Genomic DNA, 23,682 nt, shown 5'->3' on the forward strand with positions numbered 1-23,682 from the left:
ACCAAAAACCCAGCGGTCACTCTGGCTGAGCTCCAAAGATCCTGTGTGCAGATGGGAGAAAGTTCCAGAAGGTCAACCATCCCTGCAGTCTCCAACAATCTGGGATTTATGGCGGAGGGGGCCAGAAAGAAGCTTCCTCAGTAAGACACATGGAAGACCCCTGGAGTTACTGTGAAGGACCCTCAGACTGTGAGAAGCAGATTCTCTGCTCTGATGACATCGCTCATCACCTGCCCAATACCATACCTACAGTGAAGCCTGGTCGTGGAGCATAACGCTAGGGGAGACTGGTCAGGGGGAATGGAAAGCTGAATGGAGAAAAGTACAGAGATAATGAATGTCTGATCCAGAGCACAAGGGATCTCAGACTGGGCAAAAGGGTCACCTTCCAACAAGACAATGACCCCAACTGTGAATGTCCTTGAGTGGCCCGGCCAAGCCCTGAACCCAATGGGACATCTCTGGGAAGACCTGACAATGGCTGTCCACAGACGGCCCCCAGCCAACCTGACAGAGGGCAGAATGTCCCCAAATCCAGGAGTGCAAACCTTGTGGCATCACCCTAAGAGGACTGGAGGCTGGAAACGCTGCCAAAGCGGATCCAACTAAGTGCTGAGTATGGGGTGTGAATACTTATGTCACTGCTGGGTGGGGCGTTTCCATTTTTAAAAGATATATAAATTTCTCTACCATTCTGTTGTCACTTTGCCATTATGGGGTACTGAGTGCAGAATGAGGGGGACACAACATACCAAAATGTAAAAAGGTGACAGGTTCTGAAGACTTTCAAGACTCTCTGTATGTTTGTCCACAGATGGGAGAGGCGCAACCCCTTACCTCTGGATAGGACCAATCTGGAGAAAAGTCTGTGATTCTGACAAGCCCTACAGCCCCATCTCCCGGCTCAGGGAAGGAGTCTGTAATGTTGGACGTGTTCCCACCCAATGGCGGCATCTGGTGCTGTGACTGTGGCAGTGGTCCGTACATAGCCTGGACTGGTGAAGAAGTTGTCTGGGGTTCTCCAAACTCTTCATAACCTCCAGGATTGGCTTCTTCTGTCATCAGGTCAGAGATGAGGTCTGGAAACTGACTGTCGAAGGAGATGTTGAAGTTTTCAGCTGAGAGCTCCATGTGGACGCTGGAAGCTCCAGACGATGAGCTCAGGTCGTTCTGGATGATGGAGTACAGGTCGTTCATGTGGATGCTGGGGGCGTTGGTGTCTTCCTGCACTTCTCCTGAGGAGACAACGTCTGCATTCACTTCGTCACTGGAGCTGACCTGTCCTTCCTTGGTGTCCTCCATCTCAATCTCTGCCCCTCGGCTGGCCTCCTCCTTCACATCGTTGGGCTCCTCCTCCATTCTGGTCTTATCCACATTGGCCGACTCCTCCTTTACACTCGATGCGATTTCGCTTGGCGTCAGCTCGTCTTCTTCCACGTAACCTCCCACCTGAGAACTCAGTTCCACCATCCCTCCATCGGACGTCTCGGTCTTGAACTCATCTGTCTTTGCTGCTCCTCCATATGTTTGTCCTTCTTTAGGGCTGTTGAGGAAAGAGTCAGGGTCAAATGTTCCACTGCTGCCCCCAGGGGCAGATTCCATTGCCACCTCCAAACTATGCGAAGACGAAAGCAAAAGTCCTTCTACTGGAGAAGGCAACAGTGAAATGCCAACCGGGACTGTGGTAGGTTGGCTTACAGGGTCTCCTGGCACAAGGTGTTGGCTGGGTGTGAGAGTTAAAGGTTTCTCAGCAATACCTGTCATCACAAGCACGGCGCTAATTCCTGGTACACCAGGAGCGGTAGTTATGGTGACTCCGGCCAGCTCACGGTCAGCGTAGAAACCATTGGTAAGTGTCAGTGGTGGGGAAGTCTGAGTGGTGTCCGGTAAGTCTGAGAAGGAATGTGAGGAGCTCGGGTCAATTGCTGATGGTGTCTTGTTTCCCTTTTGGGCAGGCCTCCGTTCTTTTCCCTGGTCAGGCTCAGCTGAAGATGAAGAGATGTTTTGCACCTCAGTAAGGGCCGGGAATGGGCACAGTCGAGGTTCTACCTTTGGAGAGATGATGCGGTGCTTGGTGCTGGTACATTTATGAGGGACGCTGCCAGCTGATCCTGAGGAAAGGGATGGGGGACAAACAAAAAAAAGCTTCATAAGAGACCAGAAAGCTGTAAAGACACAAGGACCCCCGAAAATAAGGAAGATCAGTACACCTGCGGGAGCCGCATACACACAATACTCACCCAGGTTGGTGGTACACAGGCAGGTGTGGGTGCGCGGAGGAGGTTTGGCTTGGTGGGTCTCCAGGGTCTGCTGCACAAGTTGTTCTATGGAGAATTCACTGGTTCCATTTCCATTACTGCACGACCACTTAACGCCGTGAACTGTGAAAAGACAAAATCAAAGGGGAAGTTATGGTTCACATTCTCAAGACAGGGACTTCCATCAGCTGTATGCAGACTTCAAAAACAAGAGACCACTTGGGATCAACCCAAAACAAAACCATCGCCTGCTATGATGGTGACCTAAGAACACACTGACTTCCTCCCTTCACCCTTCGGTTCCTTATACATCACCTTATGTACACTGATCCCATCCCTTCACTAAGAAGGAAAATATACCAATATCTATACACACACACATACATACATACATACATACATACATATATATATATTGGTATATCTTCCTTCTTAGTGAATAGCTAGCATCTAAATGGTTAACTTCATTTATACACTGGTATGTATTAGATGCTGGCACATACTCCTACATATACCTCCCTGGCTTAATAATGTCCTGAGATGGCCGGTTCTGACGATAAGTCTATTCTCCCTGTTAAGTTTTGTTTCTTAGAAATCACGTATTTAATAGTAACACACACCTTAAGGCGTTAACATATGTTAAACCATTAGTGCCTAGAGCCAATCATGAGTTGTTATGATGTCAGGGGGCGTGTACTTCTGATGCTGCGTCATTTAGAGCAGGGGTCCCCAACTCCAGTCCTCAGGGACCACCAACAGGTCATGTTTTTAGGATATCCCATGGTAACACCACCTGTGGGAATGTCTGAGGCACTGACAATAGTTACATCACCTGTGCAACACTGAGGAAATCCTGAAAAAATCACCTGTTGGGGGTCCCTGAGGACTGGAGTTGGGGAACACTGATTTAGGGTATATTTGTACCGTGATGATGTAAATAAAGAAGAAGACATATGATACTACCGTAGTTGGTGTCATGTGTCAGTGATTTGTGTACACAGCTTCTCACATACAATTTGGAGCTGGCGATGAAACACTGTATAGGATTTTTTTTAAATTCCCCTAGCACACTGATCCCCTCCCTTCACCCTCCGGCTTCTAATACATCATCTTCCGTAAACTGATCCCCTCCCTGCACCCTCCGGCCTCTTACACATCAACTTTGGTATACTGATCCCCTCCTTTCACTTTCCAGCCTCTTACATATAGCTTTCTATACACGGATCCCCTCCCTTCACCCTCTGGCCTCCTATACATCACCTTCCATATACTGATCCCCTCCTCTCACCCTCTAGCCTATTACCCATCAACTTCCATATACGTATCCTCTACCTTCAACTCCTGCCTCTTATACATCACCTTCCATATACTGATCCCCTCCTTTCACCCTCTAGCCTCTTATACATCACCTTCCATATACTGATCCCCTCCTTTCACCCTCTAGCCTCTTACACATCACCTTCCCTTTTACCCTCTGGCATCTAGTACATCACCTTCCATATACTGATCCGCTCCCTTCACCCTCTGGTCTCTTGCACATCACCTTCCATATACTGTTCCCCTCCCTTCACCCTCCGGCCTCTCACACATGGGCTTCAGTTGGCTGATCAGCTCTTCCTTGCTCCACTTCATCCATTCCTTTCGGTCACTGCTGGTTGAGCACAGAATGGGACCGCAGATCTTACCACAGTCCTCAATGGCTGGGACATTCAGATAGTGAACTAGGACGATATCCGGGTTCTGCAAACAATAAAAACCTGTGAATTCAAGGTCTGATTGTTGCATAATCAGTAGACATTAGTGGTACACACCGCATGCTCCTTCATACCCCACCACAGCCTCATCCTTCTGCACCTATGAGCTGCTCATTGGGTTACATGTACAGTGGTGTCACGCGCCTAACAATGTCAGACGTAAGAGTAAAGCACATCAGATGATAATGGATATTTTATGGTGATCATCTTCTCCTGTCACTTCAATGGGGCTCAATAGTCAAAGCAAAAGGACAGTGACCCACTAGGAGGGATGGGGGTGTGTGTACCTGCTGCCCTCAGGGTATATACAGATCAGCGGTATGAACGGTCAGTGGTCACTCTCTGAGGACCCCCAGTGACCAAGTCATTAACTGAAGGACCAATAAAGCCGCACTACAAGGTTAATCAGTACGATACATCCTTATATAACATATTCCCATCATCCCCTAAACCAGACAAGGATCCAGCTCAGTGTTCCGCTGCCGAACAATGTTTCTTGGATCATGCTGGTCTCACGTAACAGATGCTGAAAACACTTTCAATGAGGTCAGATGGCCATTCTGTACTACGACCTTCCTTCTCACCGCCAACCATGGGACGAAGCCAACTGTCCCCTTGGTGGTGGAGTGGGACATTTACATGATTGAGTAGATGCAGTATTCTAGAAATGACTATCTTGCCCTCTCCAGGCCTGTCCTATCATGCTTCTTCAGGCCCGTAAGGACAGGCCTGGAAAAGGTGGACAATACGGGCTTGAAGAAACATGATAGGATGGGCTTGGAGAAGCATGATAGGACAGCCCTAGAGAGGGTGGAGCATATGGGCCTGGAGAAGCATGACTGGATGGGCCTGGAGAAGCATGATAGGAAAGGCCTGGAGAGGGTGGACCATTCTGGCCTGGAGAAGCTCGGTATGCTCCACCCTCTCCAGGCATGTCCTATCATGCTTCTCCAAGCTCCGTATGCTCCACCCTCTCGAGGCCCGTCCTATCATGCTTCTCCAGGCCCGTATACTCCATCCTCTCTTATCATGTTTTTCCAGGCCCGTATACTCTCCAGGCTTGCTCTCTCATGCTCTCCTATTGTCCTATTCATCGTAATCACATTATATAGGGTTATCCCAAAACATGCTCTATATGTAACCCCTCATAACTCACGTTTAATGACACTCAGATGCAGAATTTTGATATCAATTGAAACAGAAACTCAAAAATGGTCATTTACCAAAATTAACAGTAAGAACCAATCACACTACAGCGTTCATATCTGAAGCTACTAAGGTAAGATGAAAGCCGCGCTGTGATTGGTTGGGCAACGAGGATATCTTACTGTTAGACAGTTTTGATAAATGAAGCCCAGAAAGTTTTATTCTGCGGCCGTTTAGGGGTATGTGAGACAGAATGGCTTGCAATGAAGACAGGAGAGCGTTTTGTGTCCTTTTCATGTCTAACAGTCTGTTTTTAGTGAGCAATGTCATTCACAAAAAAGTTGGATGAAGCTCCGCCCACTGAGCGCACAATTCATAAGTCGTACTCCTATTTTATGGAAAAAGGTTGCATCTGTAGGCGAAAATCACATCCGTCCACCAGTAAGCATGGAAACAGCGCCGTGCGTCCGTGGAAGGTGCACAGGAAGTCCTCAGAAACCCACCGTCAGAGCGAGCGGAGAGCTGGACGTCCCGCCGCCAACTGCGGTGAAGATTCTGTGCGAACGTTTGTGATGTTATCCCTACTGATTGCAATTGTTACCGGCCCGATACCAGATGACCAAGTGTGACGACGTTCCTTCTGCAAACGAAAGCGATGGTTTTCATGGGGTCTTCGGTGTCCCGGGATGAAGCCGCCTTCCATGCAACAAACAATGTCAGAATGTAGGGGAGGAGAAACCCAAAGGCCTAAGTGGAGCATACGGGCGGCCCCCGAGGTGAACAACCTGTAGGACGTGTCCGGCCCCTCCTTCATTCATGAGGAAACAATCCCAGGGACTTTGTACGGACGCTACAGATATGGCTTCTGCTGCAGCGGAAGAGGAAATCCCACCAGGACCCCCCATTATCACAACGAGGTCAGGAGGGAGGGGCCAAACAGATGGATTGTGTTATAGCTGGCAGGGACAGATGGCCAGGGGGTCCCTACGCCAGCCCTCTCCCGTGTCCCTACCTACTTGCCCCCCTCGGCTAAGCCCCAGGGCGACAACTGGGTGACGGTCCCTGCGCTGCTCTAGTGACAGGGACCCCAGGGAAGGGGGGACAGGGGAGCTGGCAGATAGCAATGACTACTGACAAAAGGCAAACTGAACAAACCAGAGAGTCATCGGAAAGCAGGCCGGGTGAGAAGCAGACGTCACGTGCGAGATACAAGAGGGCTAACCGAGGCAGAGTCAAGAGAAAGCCCGGAGGCAAAAGACAAGTAAGGTCAAATACCGCGGGTGTAGGCGGAGCGAGTCTGAACCAAACACTGGCAACCAGAGTCTGGGCAAGCCACGTATAGAAGCAGAATTCACCACCCCAAGGGGAGAAGTCACAGGACCACCAGAGGAGTGACAAAGCCGCTTCCCCCCACTGCTGCAACCACCACAGTGGGGGAGCCCCGGACATAGCCGCCACGCCGGGCCCCTCCAGCTGGAGGACAAGCGGCCCGCCTCAACTGGACACCGGCTCTAAAGATAGTCTGTGCAGGTGGTGACCATCGTGATCATCTTCCACAATCCCTGGACCTTAGCCCTTGTGATTAGTCTACATGCCCCCATACCACCCACCATATATGATTTGCGGCATCCCAGAAGTCATTGCATCGGTTGGTCGTAATCCACTATGGCAAGAACGTGACTACATGCTGCATGGGTGTCCGGTGACAATGGGAGCCGATGTCCCGACTCCGCCGAGTGTCATAAACCAGAGTTCTGGTGGTCACATCAGGGGGATCGTTTGTAATAACCCTGTAGGTCAGTGTAAAGATGGAACAGGAGGACCTCATGATTACCCTTAGGGGCCTGGTCCCCTGGGGCTACTACCTGAAGGCCCCCCTTTCACCCTCCTTTGCTATCGGTTCCTGCCGGGTATGGGGCCATACATTTGAGGATTGATCGGGGAGGGGTCGTTTTAGAGCAGCAGATTTTAGGGTTTGTTACACCTAGCTCGGTACTTGAGAAACGTCCCGTGGCGATACATCCCACCCCAGACTCTAATCAACTCTAGAGAAATGGGAGAGAGATCTGCAAATCCAGCCGACGGTGCAGCAGAGGGCCGAGACGGAGGATACAGAGCTCCATGTTTTTTTGGAACAAGCCAGCAGTGTAAAGTATGGAGGTCTTCATTCTGGACATCACAGCTACACCAAGGCTCATGCTTTCTTCTTCTATGGAAGTGAATGGAGTGGTGGTCACATGTGCGCACCCTCCGTGAACCTTTTATAAGGTAAGCAGTTAACAGTGGGAGGCCGGATGTCAGACAAATCCCACTCCCACTGAAATTAGTGCAGGCTCGGCTTCGAAGCCCACGCCATAAGTAGGCTGAAACGTTACGTACATTCGCGGGAACTCCTTCCCAACCAGCACGTACACTTACGCCCTGAGGCGGGAAGGGGTTAATACAGTCAGCCTTACATATATACCATATTACAGGTCACTGATGAAGAAATGAGAAGGGACTCAGGATTCGTAAATACACAACCCTGGATGTAGACATGACACTCAAAAACCTCCATTCTTTGCACTGCAGGCAGCATCCTGGGTAACAGTGCAGAAGAGTTTTCATTAGCTTAGAGCTCCTATAAAGTGTGGACATCGGCCATTACCCACCTGGAGGAGCCAGTAGCAGCGGCGGTGAAATGTTGGGACGATGGATGAGTGGACGTAGCAGCCGTACAGGCACTGAGGAGACAGAATAAGAGAGAACGGAGACTTGTGGGTCTTATCGCCGTATCTACACTCTGGACGCTGTAAACCGTTCGGCGCAGGATGAGCCGCACATTCCGCGCAGATAGCTCACCTCCATCCCTTGCACCTTCAGCTTCATGTGATCTTCTCGCGTCGTCTTGCCATCTTTACGCTTCTTCCAGCAGTAGCCATCTTTCCGATATTTCACCTTCTTGCGGTTATACAGGATGATGGAGCCATTCTGGGGTCTGGCAAACAAAAGAACACAAAAAGTCAGCAAGGGGCCCCCGATGTGGAGCCGTCCAGCCGTACCCCAAGGGTGGCTCCCTAAAAGCAGCAGCTACGTCCGCCGGAGCACAGAGGGCGGTTAGTGGTCCTAAACAGCATTTCCCATTAAAGGGGTTCTGACACAAATAATGTTTTTATGCTTTAGCAGCCATTGTTCCCTGGTCTGCCTAATGGACCCAGGGAACCCATGGGTTAATGGCTACTAAAGCATAAAAAGATAATACTTACCTGTTCTTCTGTTGTTGTTGACATCGGGGGGGGGGGTCATCTCCCAGCAGGCAGTCTTCTTCCTCTACGAGCCGCGCCGCTCCGGGATTGCGCGTATGCGCAGTGGAGAGGTGCCCTCTGACAGGAGTCAGGATGGGCTGCGTCTCCACTGCGCATGCGCAACACTCCGGAGTTCAGCAGGACGGACGGGCCGCCCACAGCAAGCACTGCTTGTGACGCGCTTGCTGTGGGCGGTCCGTCCGTTCACCTCGGAAGTGCCTGACGGACGGACCAGAGCAGGAAGCGGTCTTTTTGACCGCTCCTGCTCTGCTTTAAAGGCACAGAAGAAGATGCCGGCTGGAGGGGACATGCCTGGCGATCGGGCCGGGCCAGGCAAGGTGAGTACAATTTTTTATTTTTGATGTCAGAAGCCCTTTAACCCCTTCCCACGGCCGCTGGGTTTTAACTTGACAACGTGGTTCTATTTTTCACATCGGACCATAATTACTTTATGTGGTGAAAACTTGGAATATTCTTACTTCTCCAAATGAGTCTGACATGGTTTTCTCGTGACACATTCAAGGGGAATTCTGGTCGATATATTTTGTGTTCGTTTAACAACCGCACCCCTCCAAAAGTAAAAAAAAGGCATTTGCAAAGTTTGTTAACCTCCCAATCCCAGACTAGCCCTGACCCTAGTCTCATCAGTACTGCATCTAGCTCCTGCTCACTGTCTGTACTCAGACCAGAGCAATTTGCAGTAAACAAAGTTGAGCAGCAGCACTCACCACTACCAGTTCGGGGGGGAAAAAATCCTAAGCTGTATCCTTCAGCCTTGTCTGCACGCCCAGACCGGGAAAGAGTCCAAATTCCCAAAGATATACATATAATAAGAAAGACGTCAGGCAGCAGGTTTGGTGCGGTTGTATTTTATGCATTCATGAGAATACACAGATAGTAATGCCTCCTCAACACACAAGATGGCGACGTTTCGACTCTAAAGCATGAGTCTTTGTCAAGCTAGTTACACGTTAACACAACCTATGCTCTTATACGCCCCTTCACCAATCACATAATAATCATTAAAAAGATAAAGTGGAACAGGTGTGTTTCTTACCTCAGAGCTGGATTCCCATGGTGAACTTCACAGCCCATAGAATACATAGCTGGCGCACCTCAGGGGGAATGATTAATGATTACTGGTTATTGTGGCAACGGAGGATGACCTGTCATGGGCTCTCCCAGCAATCTGAGGTTAGGCACTTCCGGGTTACACACATGACTGCAATGGCGTGCGCCAGCTATGTATTCTATGGGCTGTGAAGTTCACCATGGGAATCCAGCTCTGAGGTAAGAAACACACCTGTTCCACTTTATCTTTTTAATGATTATTATGTGATTGGTGAAGGGGCGTATAAGAGCATAGGTTGTGTTAACGTGTAACTAGCTTGACAAAGACTCATGCTTTAGAGTCGAAACGTCGCCATCTTGTGTGTTGAGGAGGCATTACTATCTGTGTATTCTCATGAATGCATAAAATACAACCGCACCAAACCTGCTGCCTGACGTCTTTCTTATTATATGTACTCAGACCAGAGACAGAGGAAGAAGTCTCCAATTTGCTCTCCTCTGCTCACCCCACCACCTGCACTAGCGACCCTCTTCCCCCACGCCTCCTCCGGCCCCTCTCCCCTCACGCCTCCTCCGGCCCCTCTCCCCTCACGCCTCCTCCGGCCCCTCTCCCCTCACGCCTCCTCCGGACCCTCTCCCCTCACGCCTCCTGCGGACCCTCTCCCCTCACGCCTCCTCCGGCCCCTCTCCCCTCACGCCTCCTCCGGCCCCTCTCCCCTCACGCCTCCTCCGGCCCCTCTCCCCTCACGCCTCCTCCGGCCCCTCTCTCCTCACGCCTCCTCCGGCCCCTCTCCCCTCACGCCTCCTCCGGCCCCTCTCCCCTCACGCCTCCTCCGGCCCCTCTCCCCTCACGCCTCCTCCGGCCCCTCTCCCCTCACGCCTCCTCCGGCCCCTCTCCCGTCACGCCTCCTCCGGCCCCTCTCCCGTCACGCCTCCTCCGGCCCCTCTCCCCTCACGCCTCCTCCGGTCCCTCTCCCCTCACGCCTCCTCCGGTCCCTCTCCCCTCACGCCTCCTTCGGTCCCTCTCCCCTCACGCCTCCTCCGGTCCCTCTCCCCTCACGCCTCCTCCGGTCCCTCTCCCCTCACGCCTCCTCCGGTCCCTCTCCCCTCACGCCTCCACCGGCCCCTCTACCCTCACGGCTCCCTGGTCCCTCTCCACTCACACCTCCCCTTCATCTTCAAATCACAAGAACGCCTGGTTTACTCCCACCTTATAAGCTATCTCTCTACAAAAGTGTCAAACGACCTACTGACAGCCAAATCGAGGGGCGACTACTCCATACTGATCTTCCTCTACCCCTGGTCCACGGCCCCCTCCTCTCCCCATCCCCTTGCTGTTGGGGTCCCCCAGGGCTCAGCCCTCGGCCCCCTCTCCTCCTCTTCCCCTTGCGGTCCCCCAGGGCTCGGTCCTCGGCCCCCTGCTCTCCTCTTCCCCTTGCTGTCGGGGTCCCCCAGGGCTCGGTCCTCGGCCCCCTGCTCTCCTCTTCCCCTTGCTGTCGGGGTCCCCCAGGGCTCGGTCCTCGGCCCCCTGCTCTCCTCTTCCCCTTGCTGTTGGGGTCCCCCAGGGCTCGGTCCTCGGCTCCCCTGCTCTCCTCTTCCCCTTGCTGTCGGGGTCCCCCAGGGCTTGGTCCTCGGCCCCCTGCTCTCCTCTTCCCCTTGCTGTCGGGGTCCCCCAGGGCTCGGTCCTCGGCCCCCTCCTCTCCTCTTCCCCTTGCTGTCCAGGTCTACACAGCCCCTATTGGACAGACTATCAGGAGATTTGGTTTCCAATACAACCTCTATGCTGACGACACCCAGCTATACACCTCCTACCGTGACATCACAGCGCAGATCCTCTAGAACGCCACCGACTGTCTGCTGTCTCTAACACCATGTCCTCTCTCTACCTAAAACTAAACCTCTCTAAAACTGACCTACTGGTGTTTCCACCCTCCACTAACCGACCTCCTCCTCCATCTCAGTGTGTGGCACCATAACTCCCAGCACGCCCGCTGTCTTGGGGTCATATCCGACTCCGATCTCTCCTTCACCCCCTACATCCAATCTCTGGCCCGAACATGTCAGCTGCACCTCAAGAACATCGCAAGAATCCGCTCTTTTCTCACTGTGGACGCACTATAAATGCTCACTGTCGCCCTCATCCACTCCCGGCTCGATTATTACAACTCGTTGCTGATCGGCCTCCCCTGCACCAGACTCTACCCCCTCCAATCCATCCTGAATGCGGCAGCCAGGCTCATCTTCCTGTCCAGCCACTACTCGGACTCCTCTGCCCTGTGCCGGTCACTGCACTGGCTGCCCGTCAAATACAGAAATTCAATTTAAACTCACTATCCTCATCCATAAAGTCCCAGACAGTGAAGCGCCCCCCTATATTGCCTCCCTCATCCACAAAGCCCTCCACAGTGCAGCGCCCCCCATATTGTATTCCTCATCCACAGGTCCGCGCCGCCATACATTGTATCCCTCATCCACAGCACCGCCCTACATTGGATCTCTCATCCACAGCACTGTGCCGCTTTACATTGTATCCCTCATCCACAGCACTGCACCGCCCTACATTGTATCCCTCATCTACAGCACCACGCCGCCATACATTGTATTCCTCATCCACAGCACCGCCCTACATTGTATCCCTCATTGATAAAGCTCTCCACAGCACCGCGCCACCCTACATTGTATTCCTCATCCACAGCACCGCCCTACATTGTATCTCTTATCCCCAACACCACACCGCCCTACATTGTATCCCTCATCCACAGCACCGCACCGCCCTACATTGTATCCCTTATTCACAGCACTACGCCACTCTACATTGTATCCCTCATCCACAGCACCGCACCGCCCTACATTGTAACACTCATCCACAGCACCGCGCTGCCCTACGTTGTATCCCTTATCCACAGCACCGCGCCACCCTACATTGTATCCCTAATCCACAGCACCGTGTCACTCTACATTGTATCCCTCATCTACAGCACTGCGCCCCCTACATTGTATCCCTCACCCACAGCACCGCGCCACCCTACATTGTATCCTTTATCCACAGCACCGCGCTGCCCTACATTGTATCCCTCATTCACAGCACTGCGCCGCACCACATTGTATCCCTCATCCACAGCACCGCCCTACATTGTATCCCTCATCCACAGCGCCGCCCTACATTGTATCCCTCATCCACAGCGCCGCGCCGCCCTACATTGTATCCTTTATCCACAGCACCGCGCTGCCCTACATTGTATCCCTCATTCACAGCACTGCGCCGCCTTACATTGTATCCCTCATCCACAGCACTGCACCATGCTACATTGTATCCCTTATCCACAGCACGGCCCTGCCCTACACTGTATTCCTCATCCACGGCACCGCACCATGCTACATTGTATCCCTCATCCATAAAGCCCTCCACAGCACTGCGCTGCCCTACATTGGCTCCCTCATCTGAATCCACCACTCAGCCCGTGCCCTCCGCTCACAAAATCAGACTGAGCGCTCCTTTAACTTGATCCTCTCATTCCTGCCTCCAAGACTTCTCCAAAGCAGCGCCAGTCGTGTGGAACGCGCTACCCCAAACTATCCAGGCAATCGCTGACACACAAAACTTCAGGAATGCTCTAAAAACGCCCCTCTTCAGGAAGGCATACCACATCCCCTAAACCAAACAGCTCTGTACCCCCCTGATAACATGCTACCTGACTTACTGACTGCAATCTCTGTCAGCCACTCCCAACCACCCCCGGCAGTCATATAGATTCAGTCACTATATGGACTGTTCATTGTCTGTGTATATAGCATCCCACACTCCCCACCTCGCCATACCATGTACATCTCCAGTCCACCATACCGGGCACATCTCCAACCCCTTTATCCCCCCATTATCTGTAGTATGTAAACTCGTTGGAGCCCCGCACCCCTACTGTCTCCATCAGCTGATTACTACCGTACATGTAACCGAGGTTTTGTATCTGTTCCCCCTGTCTTGTAAGAGCTGTAGAATACGTCGGCGCTATATAAATTATTATTATATTATTATTAACCCTTTAGATGCTTCACAGGAATTAAAGGAAAATGTCATTTTGCAGATTTTCAATTTAACCCATCGTTTTCTGCAACAGAGAAACAAAACTCCATATTGAGCACACCGTTCATGCAGTGTTAAATATCACCTCCCAAGTGGGCCCGACACATACTGGCCTCAGGAAGGAGGGGCAGATAGTGAATTTTGGGGCTTTCCTATTATTGGGACATTTTCCAAGTCCCATTCCTAGTTTGCAGAGGTCACGAGGTGCCAAAACATAAGAATCCCCCAGAGGACTCCATGTTGGAAAAGGCACCCCGCCAAGAATTCAGTGAGCATTTTGACCCCACAGTTTTTTTTAGTACAATTTTGGGCTGTGAAAAAGAAAACTGCATTTTTTTCCTCCCATAGATTGTAAAAGAAAAAGCCCCATAATTTGTTGCACCCAAATATGGAGACGCCCCAGATGTGGGCAGACGATGCTGTTTGGGCACATGGCAGGGCGCACTATTTGGTCTTTGGAGCACTGATTTTCATGGATACCTTTTCAGGCGCTATGTTACACTGGGGAACTTCTGAGATACCAGAACAGTGGAACACCCCGAGAGGCGATGCCATTTTGGAAACAGCACACCTTCAGATATATTTATGAAGGTGTGTTGTAACAACCGTCAGAAGAAATCTTTATGCATCATTATCTCCGTCTCTCAAAGCTCTTGTTGGGGCAATTGCAATGACTGGTTGGAAGGAATCAGCGGCCCACACTGCTCAGCTGCGTTATAGGGAGGAGGGTCTGACTGGTTTACCTCTCTATAAATACTTTTAGCTTCTGCAGTGCAGTGCGGTTGATAGCTGTGACAACGTCTGTTTTATCCAGTATTTCCTATCGTAGTTCTACTTCAGTCTTGTCTAGTCTGCCCCGTAAGTATGACTTGCTGCTTGGTTTTCTAGTCCAGCTAGTGTGTCCAGTCAGTGTGTCTTGCTCATTGGTTCTCTAGTCCAGTCAATCCATTCAGCTTGTCTTGCTACTCGGTTTTCTACTACAGTTGTTTCCCAGTTTGCGGTTTATATATTTTTTCCTTGTTTGTTTCCGTCAGTCTTGAGTCATTTCAGCATTTGCTTCTTTAGCCTTTTGTCAAAGTTCTAGTGCCCTCCTGTTATCAGGGATTGTGTTTATACAGGGTCATTCATATGGATAATTTAGGGCTATGTTGGGACAGTGGGGTCTGGCGTTGGGGTCAGTGTCAGGGATAGATTAGGGAAAGCTAGTGTTAGGGTCAGCATTTTTCTAGTTGTTATTTCAGTTCCATACTATTTATTCCAGTCTCCACTCCCATTCATCATCATCCAGTTAGCATCGCCCCCTGCCTCTGTGATGAGACGCTGAGTCCATAGTTCCATTAGTGTTTTCAGTGGTGTAACAACCTGACGGCTGCAAGAGCGTGTATCAGCATCCAAGCTCTACTAAAGGTTCTGGAGGTATCGGAATACTGGAAGACTCACTTGGTCAGTACTCAGGAAAGGGGACGACTAAAGCCAATTTCTGCAGCTTAGCGTACAGCTGCTTTGTTACAGTGTATAATGTTGTACTGGATGACGTCTTGCGGTGTCCTCCTGCGGTTATTACTGCGTGGGAGGTGCAGGGAGCATGCACAGAGGCGCTGGGAACATAGCATTCCAGGAAAGAAAATGCAACATTATACCAGGAAAGCTGGGTGACCTTTCCTCGCAGAGGCCGGAATGGTGACAATCACTTGATTTTAGATGGGTGGGCCAAGACCTCAGATTATAAAGGTGTTCTGCCACTAGGTGGCATCATGCCTGTGGGTGGCTCACCTGGTTTTGGGTGCACAAGATAGCCACTCCTCATGCTTCTCAAAGGTGATAAGGTAAGAGGCAATCTCCTGCAGGAAAAAAAGGAAGAGCATATGTAAAAATCAGAGAGTCACCAGCGTCAGATGGAGATAAGCGGTGCCTGGAAACTTACATACGGGAGACAGCAGGCTTCCCAGCAGCACAGAGCATTTCAGAAGAGAAGCACACCAACCTTGTGGGACCTATAAAAGCTCCTACCTCATTGGTGTTCCAGCGCTGCCTCTCTTTTGGTAAAGCCGTACATTTCGGTAAACACTCCAGCAGCTTCTTGGGTAAAAAAACTTTGATGTGGTGGCCGTTCTCTACAAAAGTGAAAGGACAGTAAATACTATAAGTGCAAAAGTATAATCTGCGCTGAGACCCTCCGTACAGGGGGGATAATCTCACCTGAGAGCTCAGTCCTGGGATATAATCTATGAGACCTTAGTACACATAAGGAACACAAGGCCCGCCGCCTCATATGTGGCCCGCCGGACGGCCAAGCGTTAAACCTTGAAAAGGGTTATTCAGGCAGCGCCTGATGGGATACACGGCTCCAACCCCTGTGATGTGGCCAGCGCTCATAATTGCAGACGCGGCTCTCATTGAAATCAATGGAATCCCAACCTGCAGTCACAAGAGCAGCTCACAATGATCTCAATGAGAACTGAACTTGCATTCACGAGCGCCGGCCACAACACAGAGGCGCCTGGATAACCCCTCTAAAGCAATTCTACTCCCCTCGCCTGCAGCTCCGGTCTGGTGGAGCAGTGGAGAGTCTGTGACCTCTCCGGACTGCTGACATCTGCGCTAAGGTAAGAGGTCAGCAGCCACAGATTTAGCAGCAGCTCCTGCCACCAGACCGGCGCTGCAAGCAGGGCGAGTGATAAGCCTGTAGGGATGCTGTCCGGACAGAGGCTGATAGGGGGGTTGCTATTGGTCTCTGGCCAGAGAGCATTCCTGGGGCCACTGTGGGGGTCACTATCACTACTGCGGCCACTGTGGGGGTCACTATCCCTACTGCAGCCACTGTGGGGGTCACTGTCACTACTGCAGCCACTGTGGGGGTCACTATCCCTACTGCAGCCACTGTGGGGGTCACTATCACTAGTGCGGCCACTGTGGGGGTCACTATCACTAGTGCGGCCACTGTGGGGGTCACTATCACTAGTGCGGCCACTGTGGGGGTCACTATCACTACTGCGGCCAGTATGGGGGTCACTATCACTACTGCGGCTACTGTGGGGGTCACTATCACTACTGCGGCCAGTATGGGGGTCCCTATCACTACTGCGGCCAGTATGGGGAGCACTATCACTAGTGCGGCCACTGTGGGGGTCATTGTCACTACTGCAGCCACTGTGGGGGTCACTATCACTACTGCGGCCACTGTGGAGGTCATTGTCACTACTGCAGCCACTGTGGGAGTCACTATCACTACTGCGGCCAGTATGGGGGGCACTATCACTAGTGCGGCCACTGTGGGGGTCACTGTCAGTACTGCGGCCACTGTGAGGGTCACTATCCCTACTGCGGCCAGTATGGGTGTCACTATCACTACTGCGGCCACTGTGGGGGTCACTATCACTAGTGCGGCCACTGTGGGGGTCACTATCACTACTGCGGCCACTGTGGGGGTCACTATCACTAGTGCGGCCACTGTGGGGGTCACTGTCAGTACTGCGGCCACTGTGGGGGTCACTGTCAGCACTGCGGCCACTGTGGGGGTCACTGTCAGCACTGCGGCCACTGTGGGGGTCACTGTCAGCACTGCGGCCACTGTGGGGGTCACTGTCAGCACTGCGGCCACTGTGGGGGTCACTGTCAGCACTGCGGCCACTGTGGGGGTCACTGTCAGTACTGCGGCCACTGTGGGGGTCACTGTCACTACTGCGGCCACTGTGGGGGTCACTATCCCTACTGCGGCCAGTATGGGGGTCACTATCCCTACTGCGGCCAGTATGGGGGTCACTATCCCTACTGCGGCCACTGTGGGGGTCACTGTCACTACTGCGGCCACTGTGGGGGTCACTATCACTAATGTGGCCAGTATGGGGGGCACTATCACTACTGCGGTCAGTATGGGGAGCACTAACACTAGTGCGGCCACTGTGGGGGTCATTGTCACTAGTGCAGCCACTGTGGAGGTCACTATCACTAGTGCGGCCACTGTGGGGGTCACTATCACTACTGCGGGTCACTATCACTACTGCGGCCAGTATGGGGGTCACTATCACTACTGCGGCCACTGTGGGGGTCACTATCACTAGTGCGGCCACTGTGGGGGTCACTATCACTACTGCGGGTCACTATCACTACTGCGGCCATTGTGGGGGTCACTATCACTACTGCGGCTAACTGTGGGGGTCACTATCACTAGTGCGGCCACTGTGGGGGTCACTATCACTAGTGCGGCCACTGTGGGGGTCACTATCACTAGTGCGGCCACTGTGGGGGTCACTGTCAGTACTGCGGCCACTGTGGGGGTCACTGTCAGTACTGCGGCTACTGTGGGGGTCACTGTCAGTACTGCGGCCACTGTGGGGGTCACTGTCACTACTGCAGCCACTGTGGGGGTCACTGTCACTACTGCGGCCACTGTGGGGGTCACTATCCCTACTGCGGCCACTGTGGGGGTCACTATCCCTACTGCGGCCAGTATGGGGGTCACTGTCAGCACTGCGGCCACTGTGGGGGTCACTGTCACTACTGCGGCCACTGTGGGGGTCACTGTCACTACTGCAGCCACTGTGGGGGTCACTGTCACTACTGCGGCCACTGTGGGGGTCACTATCCCTACTGCGGCCACTGTGGGGGTCACTATCACTAGTGCGGCCACTGTGGGGGTCACTGTCACTACTGTGGCCACTGTGGGGGTCACTATCACTACTGCGGCCAGTATGGGGGGCACTATCACTACTGCGGTCAGTATGGGGAGCACTATCACTAGTTCGGCCACTGTGGGGGTCATTGTCACTACTGTAGCCACTGTGGGGGTCACTATCACTACTGCGGCCACTGTGGGGGTCACTATCACTACTGCGGGTCACTATCACTACTGCGGCCATTGTGGGGGTCACTATCATTACTGCGGCCACTGTGGGGGTCACTATCACTACTGCGGCCACTGTGGGGGTCACTATCACTACTGCGGCCACTGTGGGGGTCACTATCACTACTGTGGCCACTGTGGGGGTCACTATCACTACTGCGGCCACTGTGGGGGTCACTGTCACTACTGCGGCCACTGTGGGGGTCACGGTCACTACTGCGGCCACTGTGGGGGTCACTATCCCTACTGCGGCCAGTATGGGGGTCACTATCACTACTGCGGCCACTGTGGGGGTCACTATCACTAGTGCGGCCACTGTGGGGGTCACTGTCAGTACTGCGGCCACTGTGGGGGTCACTGTCAGTACTGCGGCCACTGTGGGGGTCACTATCACTACTGCGGCCAGTATGGGGGGCACTATCACTACTGCGGCCAGTATGGGGAGCACTGTCACTAGTGCGGCCACTGTGGGGGTCATTGTCACTACTGCGGCCACTGTGGGGGTCACTATCACTACTGCGGCCACTGTGGGGGTCACTGTCAGTACTGCGATCACTGTGGGGGTCACTGTCAGTACTGCGGCCACTGTGGGGGTCACTGTCAGTACTGCGGCCACTGTGGGGGTCACTGTCACTACTGCGGCCACTGTGGGGGTCACTGTCACTACTGCGGCCACTGTGGGGGTCACTGTCACTACTGCGGCCACTGTGGGGGTCACTGTCCCTACTGCGGCCACTGTGGGGGTCACTGTCCCTACTGCGGCCACTGTGGGGGTCACTGTCACTAGTGCGGCCACTGTGGGGGTCACTGTCAGTACTGCGGCCACTGTGGGTGTCACTGTCAGTACTGCGGCCACTGTGGGGGTCACTGTCACTACTGAGGCCACTGTGGGGGTCACTGTCACTACTGAGGCCACTGTGGGGGTCACTGTCACTACTGAGGCCACTGTGGGGGTCACTATCACTACTGCGGCAACTGTGGGGGTCACAATCCCTACTGCGGCCACTGTGGGGGTCACTATCCCTACTGCGGCCAGTATGGGGGTCACTATCCCTACTGCGGCCACTGTGGGGGTCACTATCCCTACTGCGGCCACTGTGGGGGTCACTGTCACTAGTGCGGCCACTGTGGGGGTCACTGCCACTACTGCGGCCACTGTGGGGGTACTATCACTACTGCAGCCAGTATGGGGGGCACTATCACTACTGCGGTCAGTATGGGGAGCACTATCACTAGTGCGGCCACTGTGGGGGTCATTGTCACTACTGCAGCCACTGTGGGGGTCACTATCCCTACTGCGGCCAGTATGGGGGTCACTATCACTACTTCGGCCACTGTGGGGGTCACTATCACTAGTGCGGCCACTGTGGGGGTCACTACTGCGGGTCACTATCACTACTGCGGCCATTATGGGGGTCACTATCACTAGTGCGGCCACTGTGGGGGTCACTGTCAGTACTGCGGCCACTGTGGGGGTCACTATCACTACTGTGGCCACTGTGGGGGTCACTATCACTACTGTGGCCACTGTGGGGGTCACTGTCACTACTGCGGCCACTGTGGGGGTCACGGTCACTACTGCGGCCACTGTGGGGGTCACGGTCACTACTGCGGCCACTGTGGGGGTCACTATCCCTACTGCGGCCAGTATGGGGGTCACTGTCACTACTGCGGCCACTGTGGGGGTCACTATCACTAGTGCGGCCACTGTGGGGGTCACTATCACTAGTGCGGCCACTGTGGGGGTCACTGTCAGTACTGCGGCCACTGTGGGGGTCACTGTCAGTACTGCGGCCACTGTGGGGGTCACTATCACTACTGCGGCCAGTATGGGGAGCACTATCACTAGTGCGGCCACTGTGGGGGTCATTGTCACTACTGCGGCCACTGTGGGGGTCACTATCCCTACTGCGGCCAGTATGGGGTCACTATCACTACTGCGGCCACTGTGGGGGTCACTGTCAGTACTGCGATCACTGTGGGGGTCACTGTCAGTACTGCGGCCACTGTGGGGGTCACTGTCAGTACTGCGGCCACTGTGGGGGTCACTGTCAGTACTGCGGCCACTGTGGGGGTCACTGTCACTACTGCGGCCACTGTGGGGGTCACTGTCCCTACTGCGGCCACTGTGGGGGTCACTGTCCCTACTGCGGCCACTGTGGGGGTCACTGTCACTAGTGCGGCCACTGTGGGGGTCACTGTCACTAGTGCGGCCACTGTGGGGGTCACTGTCACTAGTGCGGCCATTGTGGGGGTCACTGTCACTAGTGCGGCCACTGTGGGGGTCACTGTCACTAGTGCGGCCACTGTGGGGGTCACTGTCACTACTGCGGCCACTGTGGGGGTCACTGTCAGTACTGCGGCCACTGTGGGGGTCACTGTCAGTACTGCGGCCACTGTGGGGGTCACTGTCACTACTGCGGCCACTGTGGGGGTCACTGTCACTACTGCGGCCACTGTGGGGGTCACTGTCACTACTGCGGCAACTGTGGGGGTCACAATCCCTACTGCGGCCACTGTGGGGGTCACTATCCCTACTGCGGCCAGTATGGGGGTCACTATCCCTACTGCGGCCACTGTGGGGGTCACTGTCACTAGTGCGGCCACTGTGGGGGTCACTGCCACTACTGCGGCCACTGTGGGGGTACTATCACTACTGCAGCCAGTATGGGGGGCACTATCACTACTGCGGTCAGTATGGGGAGCACTATCACTAGTGCGGCCACTGTGGGGGTCACTATCCCTACTGCGGCCAGTATGGGGGTCACTATCACTACTTCGGCCACTGTGGGGGTCACTATCACTAGTGCGGCCACTGTGGGGGTCACTATCACTACTGCGGGTCACTATCACTACTGCGGCCATTATGGGGGTCACTATCACTACTGCGGCCACTGTGGGGGTCACTATCACTACTGCGGCCACTGTGGGGGTCACTATCACTACTGCGGCCACTGTGGGGGTCACTATCACTACTGCGGCCACTGTGGGGGTCACTATCACTACTGCGGCCACTGTGGGGGTCACTATCACTACTGCGGCCACTGTGGGGGTCACTATCACTACTGCGGCCAGTATGGGGGGCACTATCACTACTGCGGCCACTGTGGGGGTCACTGTCTCTACTGCGGCCACTGTGGGGGTCACTATCACTACTGCGGCCAGTATGGGGAGCACTATCACTAGTGCGGCCACTGTGGGGGTCACTATCCCTACTGCGGCCAGTATGGGGGTCACTATCACTAGTGTGGCCACTGTGGGGGTCACTCTTACTACTGCGGCTACTGTGGGGGTCACTGTCACTACTGCGGCCACTGTGGGGGTCACTATCACTACTGCGGCTACTGTGGGGGTCACTATCACTACTGCGGCCAGTATGGGTGGCACTATCACTAGTGCGGTCACTGTGGGGGGTCACTATCCCTACTGCGGCCAGTATGGGGGTCACTATCACTACTGCGGCCACTGTGGGGGTCACTATCACTACTGCGGCCAGTATGGGGGTCACTATCCCTACTGCGGCTACTGTGGGGGTCACTATCACTACTGTGGCTACTGTGGGGGTCACTATCCCTACTGCGGCCTCTGTGGGGGTCACTATCCCTACTGCGGCCAGTATGGGGAGCACTATCACTAGTGCGGCCACTGTGGGGTCACTCTCACTACTGCGGCTACTGTGGGGGTCTCTATCCCTACTGCGGCCTCTGTGGGGGTCACTATCACTACTGCGGCCATTTCGGTCATGCAAATACTCTGCATATTAGCGCGATCATAAACGCCCTACGCACCTACATTTTCGGCCACACTGGTGTGTTTTTTGTGCGTAAATACACTCTGTATTTGCACACGCAAATAAAGAAGGCAAACGGGCTCAGTGAAATGTGGCGCAAATACGCAGGTTTCTGGCGTCTTCACTGCATTTTTGGGCCCGCTCTATAATAGCAAAAGGTTCTTCTACATATCTTTTTACACGATTGCGCATCATCTAAGGGTGGTCTGACATCTGTGTTTCCGCTATCCTGCACCGTTCGGTCTCCGTCTCTGGACGGAACAGATCAGCGGCAGACGAACCCCATTCACTATAATCTGGGCGAGACCACTTTACCCCCAGCTTTTGGACTGAAGAAAGAGCGCAGCATGCAGCGTTTTTTTCTTCCAGTATTTTCAGTCGTATCTTCGAGAGAACCTCCGACGCAGATGTGATACCAGCCTTAGTATAAAAAATGTCACCCGAGACCTCAGTATGGGGACATAATCCCACCCGAAACCTCAGTATGGGGACATAATCCCACCCGAGACCTCAGTATGGGGACATAATCCCACCCGAGACCTCAGTATGGGGACATAATCCCACCCGAGACCTCAGTATGGGGACATAATCCCACCCGAGACCTCAGTATGGGGACATAATCCCACCCGAGACCTCAGTATGGGGACATAATCCCACCCGAGACCTCAGTATGGGGACATAATCCCACCCGAGACCTCATTATGGGGACATAAATCCCACCCGAGACCTCAGTATGGGGACATAATCCCACCCGAGACCTCATTATGGGGACATAAATCCCACCCGAGACCTCATTATGGGGACATAAATCCCACCCGAGACCTCAGTATGGGGACATAAATCCCACCCGAGACCTCAGTATGGGGACATAAATCCCACCCGAGACCTCAGTATGGGGACATAAATCCCACCCGAGACCTCAGTATGGGGACATATATCCCACCCGAGACCTCAGTATGGGGACATATATCCCACCCGAGACCTCAGTATGGGGACATAAATCCCACCCGAGACCTCAGTATGGGGACATAAATCCCACCCGAGACCTCAGTATGGGGACATAAATCCCACCCGAGACCTCAGTATGGGGACATAAATCCCACCCGAGACCTCAGTATGGGGACATAATCCCACCCGAGACCTCAGTATGGGGATATAATCCCACCCGAGACCTCAGTATGGGGACATATATCCCACCCGAGACCTCAGTATGGGGACATAAATCCCACCCGAGACCTCAGTATGGGGACATAAATCCCACCCGAGACCTCAGTATGGGGACATAAATCCCACCCGAGACCTCAGTATGGGGACATAAATCCCACCCGAGACCTCAGTATGGGGACATAAATCCCACCCGAGACCTCAGTATGGGGACATAAATCCCACCCGAGACCTCAGTATGGGGACATAATCCCACCCGAGACCTCAGTATGGGGATATAATCCCACCCGA

At 53.5% G+C, this 23,682-nt stretch overlaps 1 protein-coding gene across 4 annotated transcripts in view; it reads right to left on the reverse strand.

The window, feature by feature from the left end:
- Nucleotides 1-23,682, reverse strand: part of CAMTA2 (calmodulin binding transcription activator 2) — a 107,718-nt gene that overhangs the window by 60,780 nt on the left and 23,256 nt on the right. For all 4 annotated transcript variants that reach the window (XM_066593905.1, XM_066593904.1, XM_066593902.1 and 1 more), the window contains 7 exons: nucleotides 15,605-15,708; nucleotides 15,368-15,435; nucleotides 8,000-8,135; nucleotides 7,810-7,881; nucleotides 3,845-3,998; nucleotides 2,241-2,381; nucleotides 838-2,111 (listed from right to left, as the gene is read on the reverse strand). In XM_066593905.1, the coding sequence (XP_066450002.1) occupies nucleotides 838-2,111; nucleotides 2,241-2,381; nucleotides 3,845-3,998; nucleotides 7,810-7,881; nucleotides 8,000-8,135; nucleotides 15,368-15,435; nucleotides 15,605-15,708 (1,949 nt within the window). The remainder of the gene's footprint in view (nucleotides 1-837; nucleotides 2,112-2,240; nucleotides 2,382-3,844; nucleotides 3,999-7,809; nucleotides 7,882-7,999; nucleotides 8,136-15,367; nucleotides 15,436-15,604; nucleotides 15,709-23,682) is intronic.

This window comes from Eleutherodactylus coqui, chromosome 2 (assembly GCF_035609145.1).
Source record: "Eleutherodactylus coqui strain aEleCoq1 chromosome 2, aEleCoq1.hap1, whole genome shotgun sequence".
Taxonomy (NCBI): domain Eukaryota; kingdom Metazoa; phylum Chordata; class Amphibia; order Anura; family Eleutherodactylidae; genus Eleutherodactylus; species Eleutherodactylus coqui.